This window comes from Lithobates pipiens, unplaced genomic scaffold (assembly GCF_037356315.1).
Source record: "Lithobates pipiens isolate NorthernLeopardFrog02 unplaced genomic scaffold, aLitPip1_a1.2 Scaffold_1, whole genome shotgun sequence".
NCBI classification, from domain to species: Eukaryota; Metazoa; Chordata; class Amphibia; order Anura; family Ranidae; genus Lithobates; species Lithobates pipiens.
Window position 1 is genome coordinate 235,217,980 of NW_027507685.1, and position 16,313 is coordinate 235,234,292.

General features: G+C 46.0%; 2 protein-coding genes across 4 annotated transcripts in view; both read right to left on the bottom strand.

Annotated features, from left to right (window-relative positions):
* RGL2 (ral guanine nucleotide dissociation stimulator like 2) overlaps window positions 1–2,072 on the bottom strand; it is a 105,736-nt gene extending 103,664 nt beyond the window's left edge. Inside the window, exon 1 of one of the 3 annotated variants that reach the window (XM_077484694.1) lies at window positions 1,940–2,072. In XM_077484694.1, the coding sequence (XP_077340820.1) occupies window positions 1,940–1,978 (39 nt within the window). In that variant the 5' untranslated portion in view covers window positions 1,979–2,072. The remainder of the gene's footprint in view (window positions 1–1,939) is intronic. The other 2 variants (XM_077484692.1, XM_077484695.1) reach the window with 2 other exon arrangements.
* Window positions 2,073–10,907: 8,835 nt separating this feature from the next.
* TAPBP (TAP binding protein) overlaps window positions 10,908–16,313 on the bottom strand; it is a 47,515-nt gene continuing 42,109 nt past the window's right edge. The window contains exon 8 of the mRNA XM_077484699.1: window positions 10,908–14,803. Within this exon, the coding sequence (XP_077340825.1) occupies window positions 14,792–14,803 (12 nt within the window). The 3' untranslated portion in view covers window positions 10,908–14,791. The remainder of the gene's footprint in view (window positions 14,804–16,313) is intronic.

The following is a 16,313-nucleotide window of genomic DNA, read 5'->3' on the forward strand; positions in this document are numbered from 1 at the left end:
CAGAGATATCCTGGTCACCTTCTATCTGCCGGTGTTCTGACACAAGGCGCAGCGCTTGCGCAGTACGGGGGACAAGGAGAAGCCGAACATCTCCGAAGAAGAGTCCAGGTTGAAGCCCCACCATCCAAGTGGACATTGGGTTGCAGATAGTAAGAGGGCTCCTCGCAGGCTCACTTTGCTCGCCACACTTTGGCCACGGCCTCGCTTCGCTCGCCACACTTCGGGCACGGCCTCGCTTCGCTTGGCTCTTTTATATTCTATAATAGTCCACTTGGATGGTGAGGCTTGAACCTGGACACAGTGCGCAGGCGCCGTTTTTCTTCGGAGATGTTCGGCTTCTCGGCAGACACTATGTGATGGGGGGCAGTATCTGATAGGACACCGGTGTTCTGGCAGATAGTGTCCTGCCATCATATAGTGTCCGCCCCGTACTGCGCATGCGCAGTACGGAGCAGACGAAGCTTCGGAAAATCTCCGAAGCTGAACGGCGCCTGCGCCGTGAGTGGAGGTGGTGGACCCACCGTCCAAGCGGACATAGGGTTGTGAATATTAGAGGGTAGCTCGCCACACTTCGGGCTCGGCCTCCCTGCGCTCGGCTCTTTTATATTCCTACTCTATGTCCACTTGGATGGTGGGGATAGAACCCGGACTCACGGCGCAGGCGCCATTCATCCTCTGCAATTTTCGGAATCTGTGTTGCTGTGTACTGCGCATGCACAGTACACAGCGGACACTATCGGATGGGGGACCTTAAATGATAGGACACCGGCCCACATGGCTCCCTCACTGCACAGACTTCACAGAGGGAGAGGGGAGGGGAAAGGCAGAGCCTCAGCCTATCCCATTTGTGTAGGGGGGGGGACTGTGCACTGTGACATTATAATAACCACAGTGAGCAAACACAGATGCAGCCAGACACCCCTACATTTACACACACTTCTCCTGTCCCAAAGACGTTTATGGACAGGAGAAAATCGGGCTTCTACTGCTGGCTGGGCGGGTCGATTTTAAGGCAGAGGCCTGGAGCTGCAGCTCCATCAGCCCCTATGTTAATATGGCCCTGCCTTCGGTGTGCCAAATTCACACATGCAAATGAGGCCGACTGCGATTTATCTGTGGGAGACTCAGCGGGGAATCCCTATGATTATCTGTAAACGGGAAGCCCCATTTAAAGGGAGACTGACAGTGCCCACAGATATTTGTGGCCATACGCATGTAATCAGTTATGCAGTGATCCCCTGCATATGGCTGGTCCTGGACCCAGACCAATCTCAGGGAGAACCTCACTTATACCACGTACACACGAGCGGATTTTCCGTCAGAAAAATCTTGGATGCTTTTTCCAACAGAATTCCACTCAAGCTTGGCTTGCATACAAACGGTCACGCAAAAGTTTGCTGAACTTTCGACCTTCAAGAACGCGGTGACGTACAACACTATGACGAGACGAGAAAATTAAGTTCAATGCTTCTGAGCATGCGTCAAATTGTTTCCGAGCACATGTAGGAGTTTTGCGTGTCAGAAGTGCTACAGAAGATCGGAATTTCCAATCGGAACATTTTCCGATTGAAAAATTGAGAACATGCGCTAAATCTTTTGCTGGTGGAAATTCGGCCAGCAAAAGTCCAATGGAGCATACACACGGTCGCATTTTCCGAAACCAAAAGCTCTCATCAGTCTTTTGCTGGCCGAATTTCCGTTCCATTTGTATGCGGCATTAGTCTCCCGCTGGTAATCGCAAACAATCCCATTCATAAGTGCGAATGTCTAAAATTTGTGTGTTGGAAATTCCGGCCAAAATCCGTCTGAAAAAATCAGACGGATTTTGTGGTCGGAAAGTCCGACCGTGTGTATGGGGCATTAGAGGACATCCTGCCGTTCCCTCAGCTAGCGGTACACATAAACATAACCGGAGCATGCTGGGCCATCATATGTTTACCTTTCTCTGTAAATGTAATTGCTGATATGTTACGGTCATTGTGCACAGCACATTCTTCCTCTGTAGGCCTTCCTCCGCATTGTGAGGAAAACGCTGTCCATGTTCACTTGTCAGAGTATCAACTGCGCTCTGATCTACAGGCAACCAGCATAGGAAGTGTTTTTTTTCTGTGGTGTACTTTGTACTCCTCCATGTTTACTATTCTATAAACTAGGACAGAGTTATTGCTCTCAATTCAATTGTGTGCTACTTCTGCACTTCTGTCATAGGATCACTGGGTTTCATGCATGTAGCTGCAAAAAAATAGCATTCTTATCGGTACTATTTTATTTTAATTTTTTTATGGATTTGAATGTAGGTGTTTTGATTTTTATGGGCCCGCGGTGCACAGCTGCATTCAGAAAGGTCCCTCATATGCAGACATCCCAACCTGCAAAAACGACAAATTGGGCGTGGCTTAAATTGCGTGGTTTAATAGAGTCTGAGATGACTTACATTGTGCAGAATGTAGTAATGGTAAATAGGGAATGTACAGTGCAGAGTGTATGGCGGTGGGCATACCTACCAACGATTTCGAGGAACTGATTGGGAACAATGTCCCCCTGTCCCTCTTTCCTCCTCATTTGTCCCTCATTTTGGTCTGATCTATATCGTTGTATATAATATGAACGTTTTATTTTTCAAAAATTAATAAATTGCTGCATTTGTAGATTTTAGCCCATTGATTTGAATAGAAGTCGCACCTCAAGTCGGATCATCAGTGCGGCTTGTGCACTGAGGATCTTGAAGGGGAACCCTCACCAAAATGAAAAGAAAAACTGGTGTGGGGTCCCAGAAATCCATACCAGACCCTTATCTGAGCATGCGGCCCTGCAGGTCAGGAAAGGGGGGGGGGGAGTGAGCGGACCCCCCTTCCTGGCCAATACCAGGCCACATGCCCTCAGAATGGGGGGATGGGTGCTTTGGGGCAGTGGGGCCCTGCGCTCCCTACCCCATAAGCACCTTGTCCCCATGTTGATGGGGACAAGGGCCTCTTCCCGACAACCCTGCCTGGTAGTTTATCAGAATCTGGCCCCCAGATCCCAGCCCCACACCCTATGTGAACGAATATGGGGTACATTGTATCCATACCCATCCAACCCAAAAAAGTGTCACAAAATAAAAACAGTACACAGCTTTTTGACAAAGTAATTTGTTAAAGCAGCTCCGATGTCTCTTTTTTTTTTCTCCCTTCGCGATGTCTTCATCCTCTGGTTCTTCTGCCTGATGTTTTCTCCCGCTGCCAGTTCTCCTTTCTCTGCTGTCTTCTCCCCCTGCCAGTTATCCTCTCTCCGCTGTCTTCTCCCGCTGCTGGTTCTTCTCCCTCCGCTGATGTTTTCTTCTGCTGCCGGTTCTCCTTTCTCAGCTGTCTTCTCCCGCTGCTGGTTCTTCTCCTTCCGCTGATGTTTTCTTCTGCTGCCGGTTCTCCTCTCTCCGCTGTCTTCTCCCCCTACAAGTTATCTTGTCTGCGCTGTCTTCTCCGGATGCCGGTTCTCCTCTCTCCGCTGTCTTCCTCCCCTGCAAGTTATCTTCTCTGCGCTGTCTTCTCCCGCTTCTCCTCTCTTTGCTGATGTTTTCTTCTGCTGACTATTCTCCTCTCTCCGCTCTCTTTTCCCGCTGCCGGTTCTCCTCTCTTCCCTGTCTTCTCCCTCTGCCCTTCCTCTGATGTTCTCCCAAAGCTCTCTGCCACTGTAATACTGGGTCCTCCGTGTGCCATTGCTTATGTAGCCATGGGGCGGGGTCATCCAGTGACATCATCTGGAGGCCCCACCCCTTGTGACATCACATCATGCCCCAAATACTGTAGCTGATGACTTTTAATAATATTATTATTATAATACAGGAATATTATAACACCAACAGCTTGCTCTGCACTTTACAACATGAATATAAGGACGCTTACTTGTCCAGGCACCCCAAGCTGACCCGTCCATTGGATTCGGGTGCAGATGTCGGCATCCTTAGTAAGGGAATCATGAAGTAAAGCCTTGCAGCTTCACAGCCTGTTTCCTACTGAGCATGTGTGAGTCGCTGCAATCCTACACGGAAGTGGGAGTGGACACCGTACCTTGTTTTGACAGGTGTCCACCCCCCCCTCCCCCCTGAATGGGGCCAAATGTGGCAGTGGAGGTGGGGGGTAAAAACAAGTGGAACTTCCACTTTAATAAGCAGCGAATGAGCTTTAAAACAATTATGCACTCACCTCTCTAGCTGCAGCTACTGTAGGGTAATTCATCCTCAAATTTCAACGAATAAGCTCTAAAGTCCTTCATGTCTCTTTCTCTCAGCAGGTCAGCTCACTCTTTTCTAAAATCCCAATATTCCTGCTATGTTTACATTGGATATTAGAAGGCTTGATGTTTGCCAAGCCACTGCTAAAAGGGGTAGAAATAGCCACTGCTGGGATGGTAAAGGTGAGGCTTCTGAGTCACTGTTAAGACCAAGGAGAATGGCTGAGTCGCTGCTGGGAAGCGGCGCTGAGCTGCTGAGATGGGGGAGGGGGGGCTGAGCTGCTGAGTTACTGCTGGGAGGAGGGGCTGGGCTGCTGAGTCACTGCTGGGAGGGGGGCTGAGCTGCCGAGTCACTGCCGGGAGGGGGGCTGAGCTGCTGAGTCACTGCTGGGAGGGGGGCTGAGCTGCCGAGTCACTGCCGGGAGGGGGGCTGAGCTGCTGAGTCACTGCTGGGAGGAGGGGCTGAGCTGCTGAGTCACTGTTGGGAGGAGGGGCTGGGCTGCTGTGTCACTGCTGGGAGGGAAAACAGGGAGAGCTGTTGAGTTAGAGTTACTGCTAGGAGGGAGGAGCAAAGGAAGCTGAGAGAATCCTTGGTGCACACTAGATGTGGTGCAAATTCACAGCAAGTGCGCTGCAGATTCTGCATCACATCAAAATCAGAACCCTTTTCATACGAACCGACTACAGAGTGTATGTAAAGGTAACGACACCCTGCAATCAATTTACAAAATGCAGTGCGATTTGCAGGATTCGGATCGCATGGGTGTGTCTACGAGTTTGGTGCGAATTCGGTACCGTTTGAGCCATACAAATCCATGGCACAAATCGCACCCCAGAGACACTGCATTCAATTCGCACAGGAATGTACTGCAATTCCTGTACACATTACATGTGGTGTCCCGCACCACATTAGTGTGAACCTGCGCTTAAAGAGGAGGGCCGGTTTAAAAAAAAAAAAAATTAAAAGTCAGCAGCTGCAAACACTGTAGCTGCTGACTTTTAATAAGCACACTTACCTGTACAGGGCGCCTGCGATGTCGGCCGCCCAAGGCTGACCCGTCCCTCAGCTCTCGGGTCCCAGCGCCGCCATTTTGGCTAAGGGAAACAGGCAGTGGAGCCTTGCGGCTTCACTGCCCGTTTCCTACTGCACATGCGCAAGTCGCGCAGCGCTTTGTGAATGGGGCGCGCTGTGTTCTGGGACACTCAGTTCCCAGAACACAGCACGACCCATTACCCAGAAGACGCCGCATGGAGGAGAGAAGACAGAAGATCTCCACGGAGGAGGAAGAGGCAGATTAGGACGATGTGCCTAGCAACAGGCATTTCTGGTAAGTTAAAAAAAAAAAAAATTTCATTTTTTTTTTTCTGATTTTTTTCTACATTTTTATGTATTTTTTTTTTTTTAAGGGTGGCCCTCCACTTTAAGGTGATAGCAATGCTATTTTTTTTTTCACTTGTACCTACAGATAAATGTATAATAAGGCTTACCTGTAGGTACAGCGAATATCTCCTAAACCTGCATTGTTTAGGAGGTAGTCGCACTGCATGCAGCCGGTGACGTCACTGAAGGGGCGGTGTACCCGTGCCATCCCTTCAGAGCTCCGTGCTGCAGCCGTGACTCTCATGAGCATGCATGGGAGTGACGTCATTGCGGCTCAGCCAATTAGACAGCTGGAGCATGTGAGCCCAGAAGGAAGACTGGGTGAAGGTGGAAGCCCTGTCAGTGGTGACAGCGCAGCGCTCGAGGGCTTTACTCTAAGGTAAGCATTTCATAATGTGCTAGTATCCAATACATACTAGCACATTATGGCTTCTTGCAGGTTATTTTTATTTTTTAAAGCGGAGGTCCACCCTAAAGTGGACCTCCGCTCATCGGAACCCTCCCCCCCTCCGGCGCCACAATTGGCACCTTTCAGGGGGGAGGGGGGTGCAGATACCTGTACAGTACAGGTATTCTGCACCCACTTCCGGGATAGCTCTCTGCGGAAAGGGGCGTAGATTACGCCCCTTTCCGCAAGTGCCCGCCCCTTTCCGCAAGTGCCCCGCTGCCTGCTGGGAAACACACAGATCCCAGAGGCAGCGGGGACCGTCCTTATTGCGCAGCGCGATTCGCGCATGCGCAGTAGGGAACCGGGAAATGAAGCCGAAAGGCTCCATTTCCTGATTCCCATACCCAAGATGGCGGCGGCAGCACCTGAGAGACGATCTAGAGATCGGCTTCGGGTGCCGACATCGCGGGCGCGCTGGACAAGTAAGTGTCACTATTTTAAAAGTCAGCAGCTGCAGTATTTGTAGCTGCTGGCTTTAAAAAAAAAAAAAAAAACGCGGAGTCCCGGTGGACTCCCGCTTTAATTTTGTAAAAGGAATGCGGTTTACCACCACTTTAAAAGTATGGCCGCAATTTTTTTTTTTTTTTTTTTGTTTTTTAGCTAGACTTCTCTTTTGGGCCACACAGCATATTTACTAATGTTCTCCTGTGACTCAGCGTCAGCTGACAGGGCAGAGTAGTGTCATATTCTGCAAGGATCCCAACCTCCCAGTGAGCGATGGAGAAGCAGAGCGGTGGAATGACCGACAGTCACCATTCTCCATTGCGAGCAGAGGCAGAGTCGCCTGAACACCGGTCATGTGATCTGTAAGCTCTCGGTCTTGGCCCAGGTTCACACTGACAGCGGGATTGAAATGGTGCGTGTTCGGCCTTCATTCCGTATGTCAGTCCTGGCGATTTCAGACACATCTGTGCGGATTACAGCATAGATGTCTATTGAAATCGCACCCGAATTTTCCAAAAGTAGTACAGAAACTACTTTTGGGAATCAGTGCGGCGCACCAATTCGGATGGTGCCATTGCTTGTAATAGCCACCCATTTGGCTATTGTGTCAAATCGCATGCCAAATCTCATCAATGTGAACCTAGGCTTAGAGTGAGCGTAGGAGAGTTGCCATGTCACATGCAGGTTACTGCATGGACGTGAATATGTATGTATGTATGTTTGTTTTTGTTATTAACCGATTCAGCCCCGGAATATTTTACCCCCCTTCCTGACCAGAGCACTTTTTGCGATTCGGCCCTGCGTCGTTTTAACTGACAATTGTGCGGTTGCGCGTCATTGTACGCAAAAAAAATTCCCACAAATAGAGCTTTCTTTTGGTGGTATTTGATCACCTCTGCAGTTTTTATTTTTTGCGCTATAAACAAAAAAAGAGCGACAATTTAAAAAAAAAAATATATATATATATATATATATATATATATTTTTTTTTTTTTTACTTTTTGCTATAATAAATATCCCACAAAAATATATATATATATAAAAAAAAAATGTCTTCCTCGGTTTAGGCCGATATGTATTCTTCTATTTTTGGTTAAAAAAAAATCGCAATAAGCGTATATTGATTGGTTTGCGCAAAAGTTATAGCATCTACAAAATAGGGGATAGTTTTATGGCATTTTTTTTACCAGTAATGGCTGTGACATTATGGCAGACACATCGACACTTTTGACACTATTTTTGAACCATTGTCATTTATACAGCGATCAGTACTATAAATAAGCACTGATTACTGTGCAAATGACACTGGCAGTGAAAGGGTTAACACTAGGGTGCGATCAAAGGGTTAAGTGTGTCCTAGGGAGTGAATCTAACAGTGGAGGGATGGGCTTCCACTCACCTGACAGCGATCACTGTTCGCGATGACAGGGAGCACTGATCTCTGTCATGTCACAATGCAGAATGGGGAAATGCCTTGTTTACATTGGCACTTTCCCGTTCTGCGGCTCTGTGACACGATTGCCAGGAGACCGGCGGACATCGTGCCCGCAGGCACGGTCACCCTGTACGTGGCAGCGTGTGCCCACTAGCCCCGCCACTTAAAGGGAACGTACAGGTACACCCATTTGCCCACCACTGCCATTGTGCCGACGTATATCGGTGTGTGGAGCTCGGCAAGTGTTTTTTTTTTTTTTAAATAGTAAGCTTTTAACCCCTTCCAGCTGCTGCCTCCTGGCCCTTTAACCACTTCACAACCAGGCCGTTTTTTGCAATAATTTAACTGACAATTGCGTGGTCGCATGACGCTGTACCTAAATAAAATTTTAATTTATGATTTTTTTCACCCCCACAAAGAGATTTCTTTTGGTGGTATTTGACCACCTCTGCGGTTTTCATTTTTTAATATAAACAAAAAATGACTGACAATTAAAAAAAAAAAAAATTAAATATATATATAATTTTTTATTTTTTTTTACTTTTTGCTATAAAACATATGCAATAAAAAAAATTGTAAAAATATAATTTCTTCATCAATTTAGGCCCATTCTACAGTCACATAGGCTGCTCGGATGTGATAGGGAGGAAATGCTCAACATAGAAAGTTACTGAAAACTGAGCATGTGCAGAGCTGCCAACACTGCCCTGCAAAATCCCTAGCTGCATTGGGGACATGGACAAGAGGGGGAGAGCAGCAGGATTAACCAGGTTTTTTGCAGAACACAGAAAGAGTCCCATAGTGACTGAGTGAGTATGAACAGCATGTAATACATCATTTATTAATAGTTTTTTATGACTTGGGTTTAGCGACACTTTAACCAGTTGCCAACCACCCACTGTAGCTTTACTGCGATAGTGAGGGCCGGCTGTGCAGAATCACGTCTATATGTGCCCGCCACTTGTGCTGATGGCACAAGCTGATCAGTGGGTGTCGGCCAATGGATGACCACTGGCACCCACTGATCAGCGAGGAGGAAGACAAAGGGAGCTCTGTAACCAATGCAGAGCTCTGTCCTGGCAGCAAGGATGTGCTGGATTTTGCTTCCCTGCAAGGCACATCCCTTATTATTATATTATTATTATAATACAGGATTTATATACAGTTTATGCAGCGCTTTACAACATATCCCTTAGTGAATAAGCAGTACACAAAGTACGCACATAAACACTGGTTAGGCACACTATTAACCCTTTGATTGCCCTAGATGTTTAACCCCTTCCCAGTGTCATTAGTACAGTGACAGTGCATATTTTTCTCACTGATCACTGTATTAGTGTCACTGGTTCCCACAAAGGGTCAAAAATGTCAGTTAGTGTCAAATTGTCAGCCGAAATATTGCAGTCCCGCTAAGAGTCGCTGATCACCGCCATTACTAGTATAAAAAAAAAAATTCCAGTATATATCCCATAGTTTGTAGACACTATAACTTTTGCGCAAACCAATTAATATTCGCTTACTGGGATTTTTTTTACCAAAAATGTTTAGCAGAATACTTATTGGCCTAGATTTATAAAGAAATTAGATTTTTTTTTTTATTATTGGATATGTTTTATAGCAGAAAGTAAAAACATATTTTTTTTTCACAATTTTCGTATTTTTTTGTTTATAGCGTAAAAAAAAAAAAAAACACAGGTGATCAAATACCACCAAAAAAAAGCTTTAATTGTGGGAAAAAAAATTACAAATGTAATTTATATACAGCGTTGTATGACCACGTAATTGTCATTTAACCATGTCAATACCGGGCACTTACACCTCCTTCCTGCCCAGGCCAATTTTCAGCTTTCAGGGCTGTCGCTGTTTAAATGACAATTGTGTGGTCATGCTACACTGTACCCAAACAGAATTTTTATAAATTTGTTCCCACAAATAGAGCTTTCTTTTGGTGGTATTTGATCACCTCTGCATTTTTTTCTTTTTTTTGAAAAAAACAACAAACATTTTTATTTTGTTTCTGTAATAAAATTTTGTAAATAAGAAAGTTTTTGCCTTCACTGATGGGCTCTGATAAGGAGGCACTGATGGGCACTGATAAGGCAGCACCAATGAGGTGGCACTGATAGGCACTGACAATGGGCACTGATAGGTTGCACGGATATGCAGCACTGGTAGGCAACACTGATGGGCACTCATGGGTGGCACTGATAGGTGACACTGGGCACTGAAAGGCTGCACTGATAGGCGGCACTGCTGGGCACTGATAAGGCAGCACCAATGAGGTGGCACTGATAGGCACTGATGATGGGCACTGATAGGCAGCACTGATGGGTGGCACTGATATGCAGCACTGATGGGCACTTATGGGTGGCACTGGTGGGCACTGATAGGTGACACTGGGCACTGAAAGGCTGCACTGATAAGCGACACTGCTGGGCACTGTTACGTGGAACTGATAGATGGCATTGATAGGCATCAGTGATGGCACTGGCAGGATTTGGGGATGGGTACTAATTGGCAGCTGCCTGGGCACTGATTGGCATTCCCCCCCCGTCAGGAGAGCAGCCGATTGGCTCTCCTCTACTCGCATCTGTCAAACGTGAATGAGGAAAAGCCGATCACCGGCTCTTCCTGTTTACATCGTGATCAGCTGTGATTGGACACGGCTGATCACATGGTAAAGAGCTTCCATCAGACTGACACACCGCACCACTGATCGCCGCGATGCGCTCCCCTACGGGCATACAAGAGCGGTTGTTCTGGGTGGACGTCATTTGATGGCTGGCGGGTGTGAGGCGGTTAAAGAAATGCAGTGCCGTATTGCAAAAAATGGCCTGGTCATGAAGGGGGTAAATCTTCCGGAGGTCAAGTGGTTAAAAATGACTGGCATTGGATGCACCTGGTGCAGTGGATGACCATCGCTAACCGCTGCCTATACAGTATTTGATGCACCCAGACGAGCGATTGATAAATAACACAGAGACCACCTATAGAAGAATTCCATCTCAATTTTATTGAGAAAAACAATGCACAGAAAAAACTTTTTTTAGATGCCATTCAACAATCACAACAAACATGGATCATCTTATTTCTAGAATTAAATAAAGCATAAATCAACGACGTACAAAAACAAAATGAAAGATTCTGCCTGCAGCAAAACAAAAGCAAAGCAGCACCCGAGATAATATACAATGTATTGATTAGGTACCAATAGAAAAGTGTTGATGTGGTGATAGAAAACCATAGACCTCTTCTACAGCTGTGATAATCAATCGCCCACAATGTGGTCTCACAGCCACACTGACCACTCCAACATACACTCATTGGACGCGTGTGACATGGAAAATCACGTTCACCTCATTTAGGCCCCATTCACACTTGTGCGACCTTAAAGTCACATGGCTTTGGCGCGACTTTGACGCAACTTGCAGCAAAGTCTGTGTAATCTTGAGGTCTATGGACCTCAAGTCGCATCAAAGTCGGCCCAAAGTAGTGCAGGGACTACTTTAAAGTTGCTGCAACTTGAAGACGCACAGATCTGAATGGTACGCATTGGAAATCATGGGGTACGACTTGTCATGCGACTTTGCAGTCCAAAGTCGCAGGATAAGTTGCATAAGTGTGAATGGGGCCTTACTGTAACTGTACAGTCACACAGCAGATCAGAGCCTGTCTCTGGCAATTTAAAAAGGGGATATGTCTTGAGGAAAACACCTATGTGTGAAGCATTTGGTTGAAGCTCCCCTACCCCTAGGCCATGTAGAGCACTAACTAAGACGGTGCCATTAGTAACATCGCTGCCCTGGAACTGGCTTACAGCCAGGAACTTACTCTGGGAGTGGCAGCTTCTATCTAAGGCTTCTCACGCATGTATTCTGCTTCGTGGCAAATTCCTTTTTAATACTGCAGGTCAAGGCACAAGGAAATCCTATTAATTTTAACTAAACAGATTATTCCTAATTAGAGGAAATTGCTAAATTGCTTGATGACGTGCAAACAATTCTGAAGGGTCCATTGAGTTGTGCAATGCAAAAGAGTGCAGAAGATAAGCAAAGCGCCGTACGCCATCGCAATCAATCGTCTGATCGGACCAAAAGGCCATGAAATGGGTTAGGCCCCTTTCACACTGAGGCATTTTTCAGGGGCTACAGCGCTAAAAATAGCGCCTGAAAAAAGCGGCTTCTTTCGCTCCAGTGTGAAAGCTGGAGGGCTTTCACACTGGAGCGGTGCGCTTGCAGGACGGTAAAAAAAAACCTGCTAGCCGCATCTTTGGAGCGTTGAAGGAGCGGTGTGTGTTCATCACTCCTTCACCGCTCCTACCAATAGAAATCAATGGGGCAGCGCGGCTATACCGCACCGGCAAAGCGCCGCTGCAGTGGTGCTTTGCGAGCGGTTTTAACCCTTTTGCGGCCTCTAGTGGGGGGTAAAACCGAATAGCGGCACTAAAACGATGGCTAAAAGTAGCGCCAATTTACCGCCGACGATGGCACCGCCCCGGTGTGAAAGGGGCCTTACTGTCCTTTGCACGCTGCATTGACCAAAGACTTTAAAGGACAGTAAAGCTGGATTCACACCTATGGCATTTTTAGTGATTTTTGCAGATTTGCACTACAGTCCATTTATAATGGTTTCCTATGGAACACGTTCTGTTGAGCAAATCTGCAAAATGCAAAAAGCACTGAAAATGCATAGGTGTGATTCCAGCCTTAGACCTCCCCATTCTAGGAAAGGGAAAGATGGTGCAAGAACCAGAACACGCACAGCATATTACAGTTTAAAAACACAATATAAGAATTATTAAGATGAGATCAAGTGGTTGCTTTCGTTTTCTTTTCTTTTTTTTCTATTTTCAGGCTTTTCTTCCCCTCGGTGATCCTGCAATCACAATTCCTGTCCATGGGTGGCCATGCTCATTCCTCCACTGTATCTATGGAGGAAGCCATGGTGGCCACCTAGGCTGGACCTCCCTTGCATGGGGGTTGATGGGATTTTTGGGTTTACTTATACTGTATACTGTTATTTCTTTATTTATTTTTGTGTGTAACATTAAATGTTCCATTTTCAAGGTTACAATAAATTTCACAAAGAACAGAAACTGTGTTGTTCTGTCTGAATTCACATTACATTGTATTTGTCAACTGCTGGCCCTTCGCCGAAAAAGGCTATTTGCCTGGCTGTTGTACTGACCCCTAGGCTTCAATGCTTTCTGAATCACTAAAGTAGGAGAGCGGGAGAGAAGTCAGAAGTCCTGATCCAGGACAGTGAGTCAGAAGTCTTGAAGCCTGGGGTCAATTTGACCATAAGGCTCGGTTCACATGTATGCGAATCAAATGCGTTTTTAACTGCATCCAATTCGCATAATATGTGAATCAGACTGACTTTAAATGGGGTGGCTGCCGTCCATTTCTGAAAAGCGTCCTGTGTGCGATTTTGGGTCCGGTTTAGGCATGAATTTAAGTAAAAATATCGCACCTGAGCAGGTGAACAAAACCACACCGGACTTAACATTTCCAAAAGTAGAGGTCAGCAATGGCTGCCTCCATGCCAGGTTTCTGTTAGCAGAAACCCATCTGTATCACCACCTGCTGGTCATGAGTAGTACTGTTACTGCAATTTCTTATCAGTACAGCCCAGCACAGGAGCGATACAGGAAAGGACTCCACCACGCTGGGTGAGCAATTTCAGTGTTACACAAATGGACATGGAAAGCAGTACTAAAGAAATTTTAGGGGCTGCCCATTAGAAACCACAACAGATAGTCTAGTTTCTTTAAATGTGTCCCAATTATCATCAGACAGCCCTACACACTCTGGGCCCAATAGACTATCAGAGGTGCAACATTAAAATTGTGCAGACTTTACTATTTTTTTTTTTGAGAATCAACTAGAGATTCGAACATAAAGGCACCACATCCCAGAATTTTTTTTTTTTAAATTGCAATTTTTACTAGTGCGACAAACAATGATTTGCAATGTATGTTCCCGTTGAATGCAACACGTGCGCCAGAAATCAGGGTAAGCCTTATTTGCTCCATTTCATAGAAATGTCGCAGTTTGTGCGTCCTCCTGTTGAAAAGTCTGCCTATATTTTGGGTGCACAGAATAAGCACATTCGTGTGCCAACCAGTAGGTGGCGCAGTACTCCTTGTAAGCTATGAACACAATGTATAATTTGTCACAATTTGCACCATTTTTGTGACAATTTTGCACATATTTTCCCAATTGCAAATTCACACACTGCACCACCTTATCGGACCCTCTGTGTCACACGCACACACTCTGGGCCCGGCAAGGAGATTATGTACAAAAAATGTCATTAAAAAAAGTTTCAAGTCTGAACGAATGATCTTTTATGTCACAGTGACCACAGTTTATAATGAGCCCTTGCGCCACCTACTGGTTGGCACACTAATGCGTCTATTCTATGCTCCCAAAATATAGGCACTTACTTCCATATGTTGCACAAATTGCGACATTTCTGTAAAATGACACAAATGTTTTTTTCCTATTTCTGACGCACGTGTCACTTTGCACAGGAAGTCTCACTCATTGTTTATTTGTCTCACTAGTAAAATTGTTGCAATCTTCCTTATTTTAATGTTGCACCGCTGACAGTTAATCGGTCCTTCTGGTGGAGATTTACTAAAACTGGTGCACACAGAATCTGATGTAACTGTGCATAGTAACCAATTAGCTTCCAGGTTTTATTTTCAAAGCTTAATTGAACAAGCTGAAGCTAGAAGCTGATTGGTTACTATACACAGCTGCACCAGATTATTTGTGCACCAGTTCTAGTGAATCTCTTTGTCACACACACACACATGCACACAATGTTCAGGAACGTTCTTCAGCGTCTGACTGTTCTTTTACTCTGCTTAATTCTTTTTCTGAAATAAAAACAAACAGAGACCAAGGTGAGACACACAGTGTTATAATTGAACACCTTTAGATATTTTATGACTCTCACCTCCCACCCCAAAGCCCACAATGCTGCATAGATAGCCTATGCACACTGTAATCAGCTTTGGAAGACCCTACATCACATACCGGAACATCAGCTCCATTATAACATTAAAAATAAGTCTATGGAAATAAAACTCTCCTGAGGAAGCCAATGTTTGGCGAAACATGTAGAGCTGAAGCTACCACACATGCATTCAAGCCATATGGACACTCTGTGATGGTTTTATGATTACCGTATTTATCGGCGTATAACACACACTTTTTTACCCTTAAAATCAGGGGAAAATCGGGGGTGCGTGTTATATGCCAATCCCCCGCCGTTCCTAACCTTCTCTGCCGCTCTCAGCAGCTTTCAGGTATTTTCGGCCGTTCCCGGGTATTTTCGGCCGTTCTCGGCTATTTTCGGCCACACTCGGCTACATTCGGCCACACTCGGCCGTTCAAGTGCGGCCGAAAATAGGCGAGAAGCGCCGATAATATTCGAGAACGGCCAAGTGCGGCTGAAAATACCCGAAAGCCGCAGAGAATGGCCGAGAATGAGCGCCGCCGAGATACACAGGACATCCGCTCTGTATCTCGGCAGCGCCATTTTTAAAAAGGCAAAGACACTGACAAGCCTGCAAATAACTGACAAGGCTGCAAACGACTGACAAGGCTGCAATGCAAGGCTGCAAATGACTGACAAGGCTGCAAATGACACTGATAAGGCTGCATTGATGGGCATTTAAATGTAAGTTTTTTTCCTTAAACTTCCCTCCTAAACTTAGGGTGCGTGTTATACGCCGATAAATACGGTAATACTCTGAAAGTGCTGTTTTTACCAAAGATTATATTGTAATAAAATTGTGGATATTTTATCACATTCTTTGGAGTTATGATTTTGGCACCTAAAAAAATTCCCTTTTGCTGTCTTCTCTTCAAATTGACTAGTCTTGGTGGCATGCGGTGCCCTTGATCCCCTGGCCCCTGGGAATTTCTATATTAACAATATAGGTGCAGGGGTCTCCAAACAATGGCCCTCCAGTTGTTCATGAACTACAATTCCCATCATGCCTAGTCATGTCTGTGGATGTCAGAGTTTTACAATGCCTCATGGGACGCGTAGTTCCGCAACAGCTGGAGGGCCATAGTTTGGAGATCCCTGGTTGGAGAAAGTTTATACTCACCCAATTCTCCACTCCACCTGCAAATGGTGCTCACCCATAATCCAGTGGTGGACTATTCCTTATGTCCTCAGGTCCAGGCAGATATATGGGCATGAGGACATCAGCAGGGATGGTGCTACCACTAGGCAAAATATGCAGCCGCCTAGGGCGCACTGCTGCCTAGGGTGCCTGGCCACTGGTTTTCCTACTTTCTTCTGTCTGCAGCAAGCAACTATGTGTCAGCATCAACAGGCAGTCGCTGCTCTGAGTCACAGCGGCGGTGGAGGAC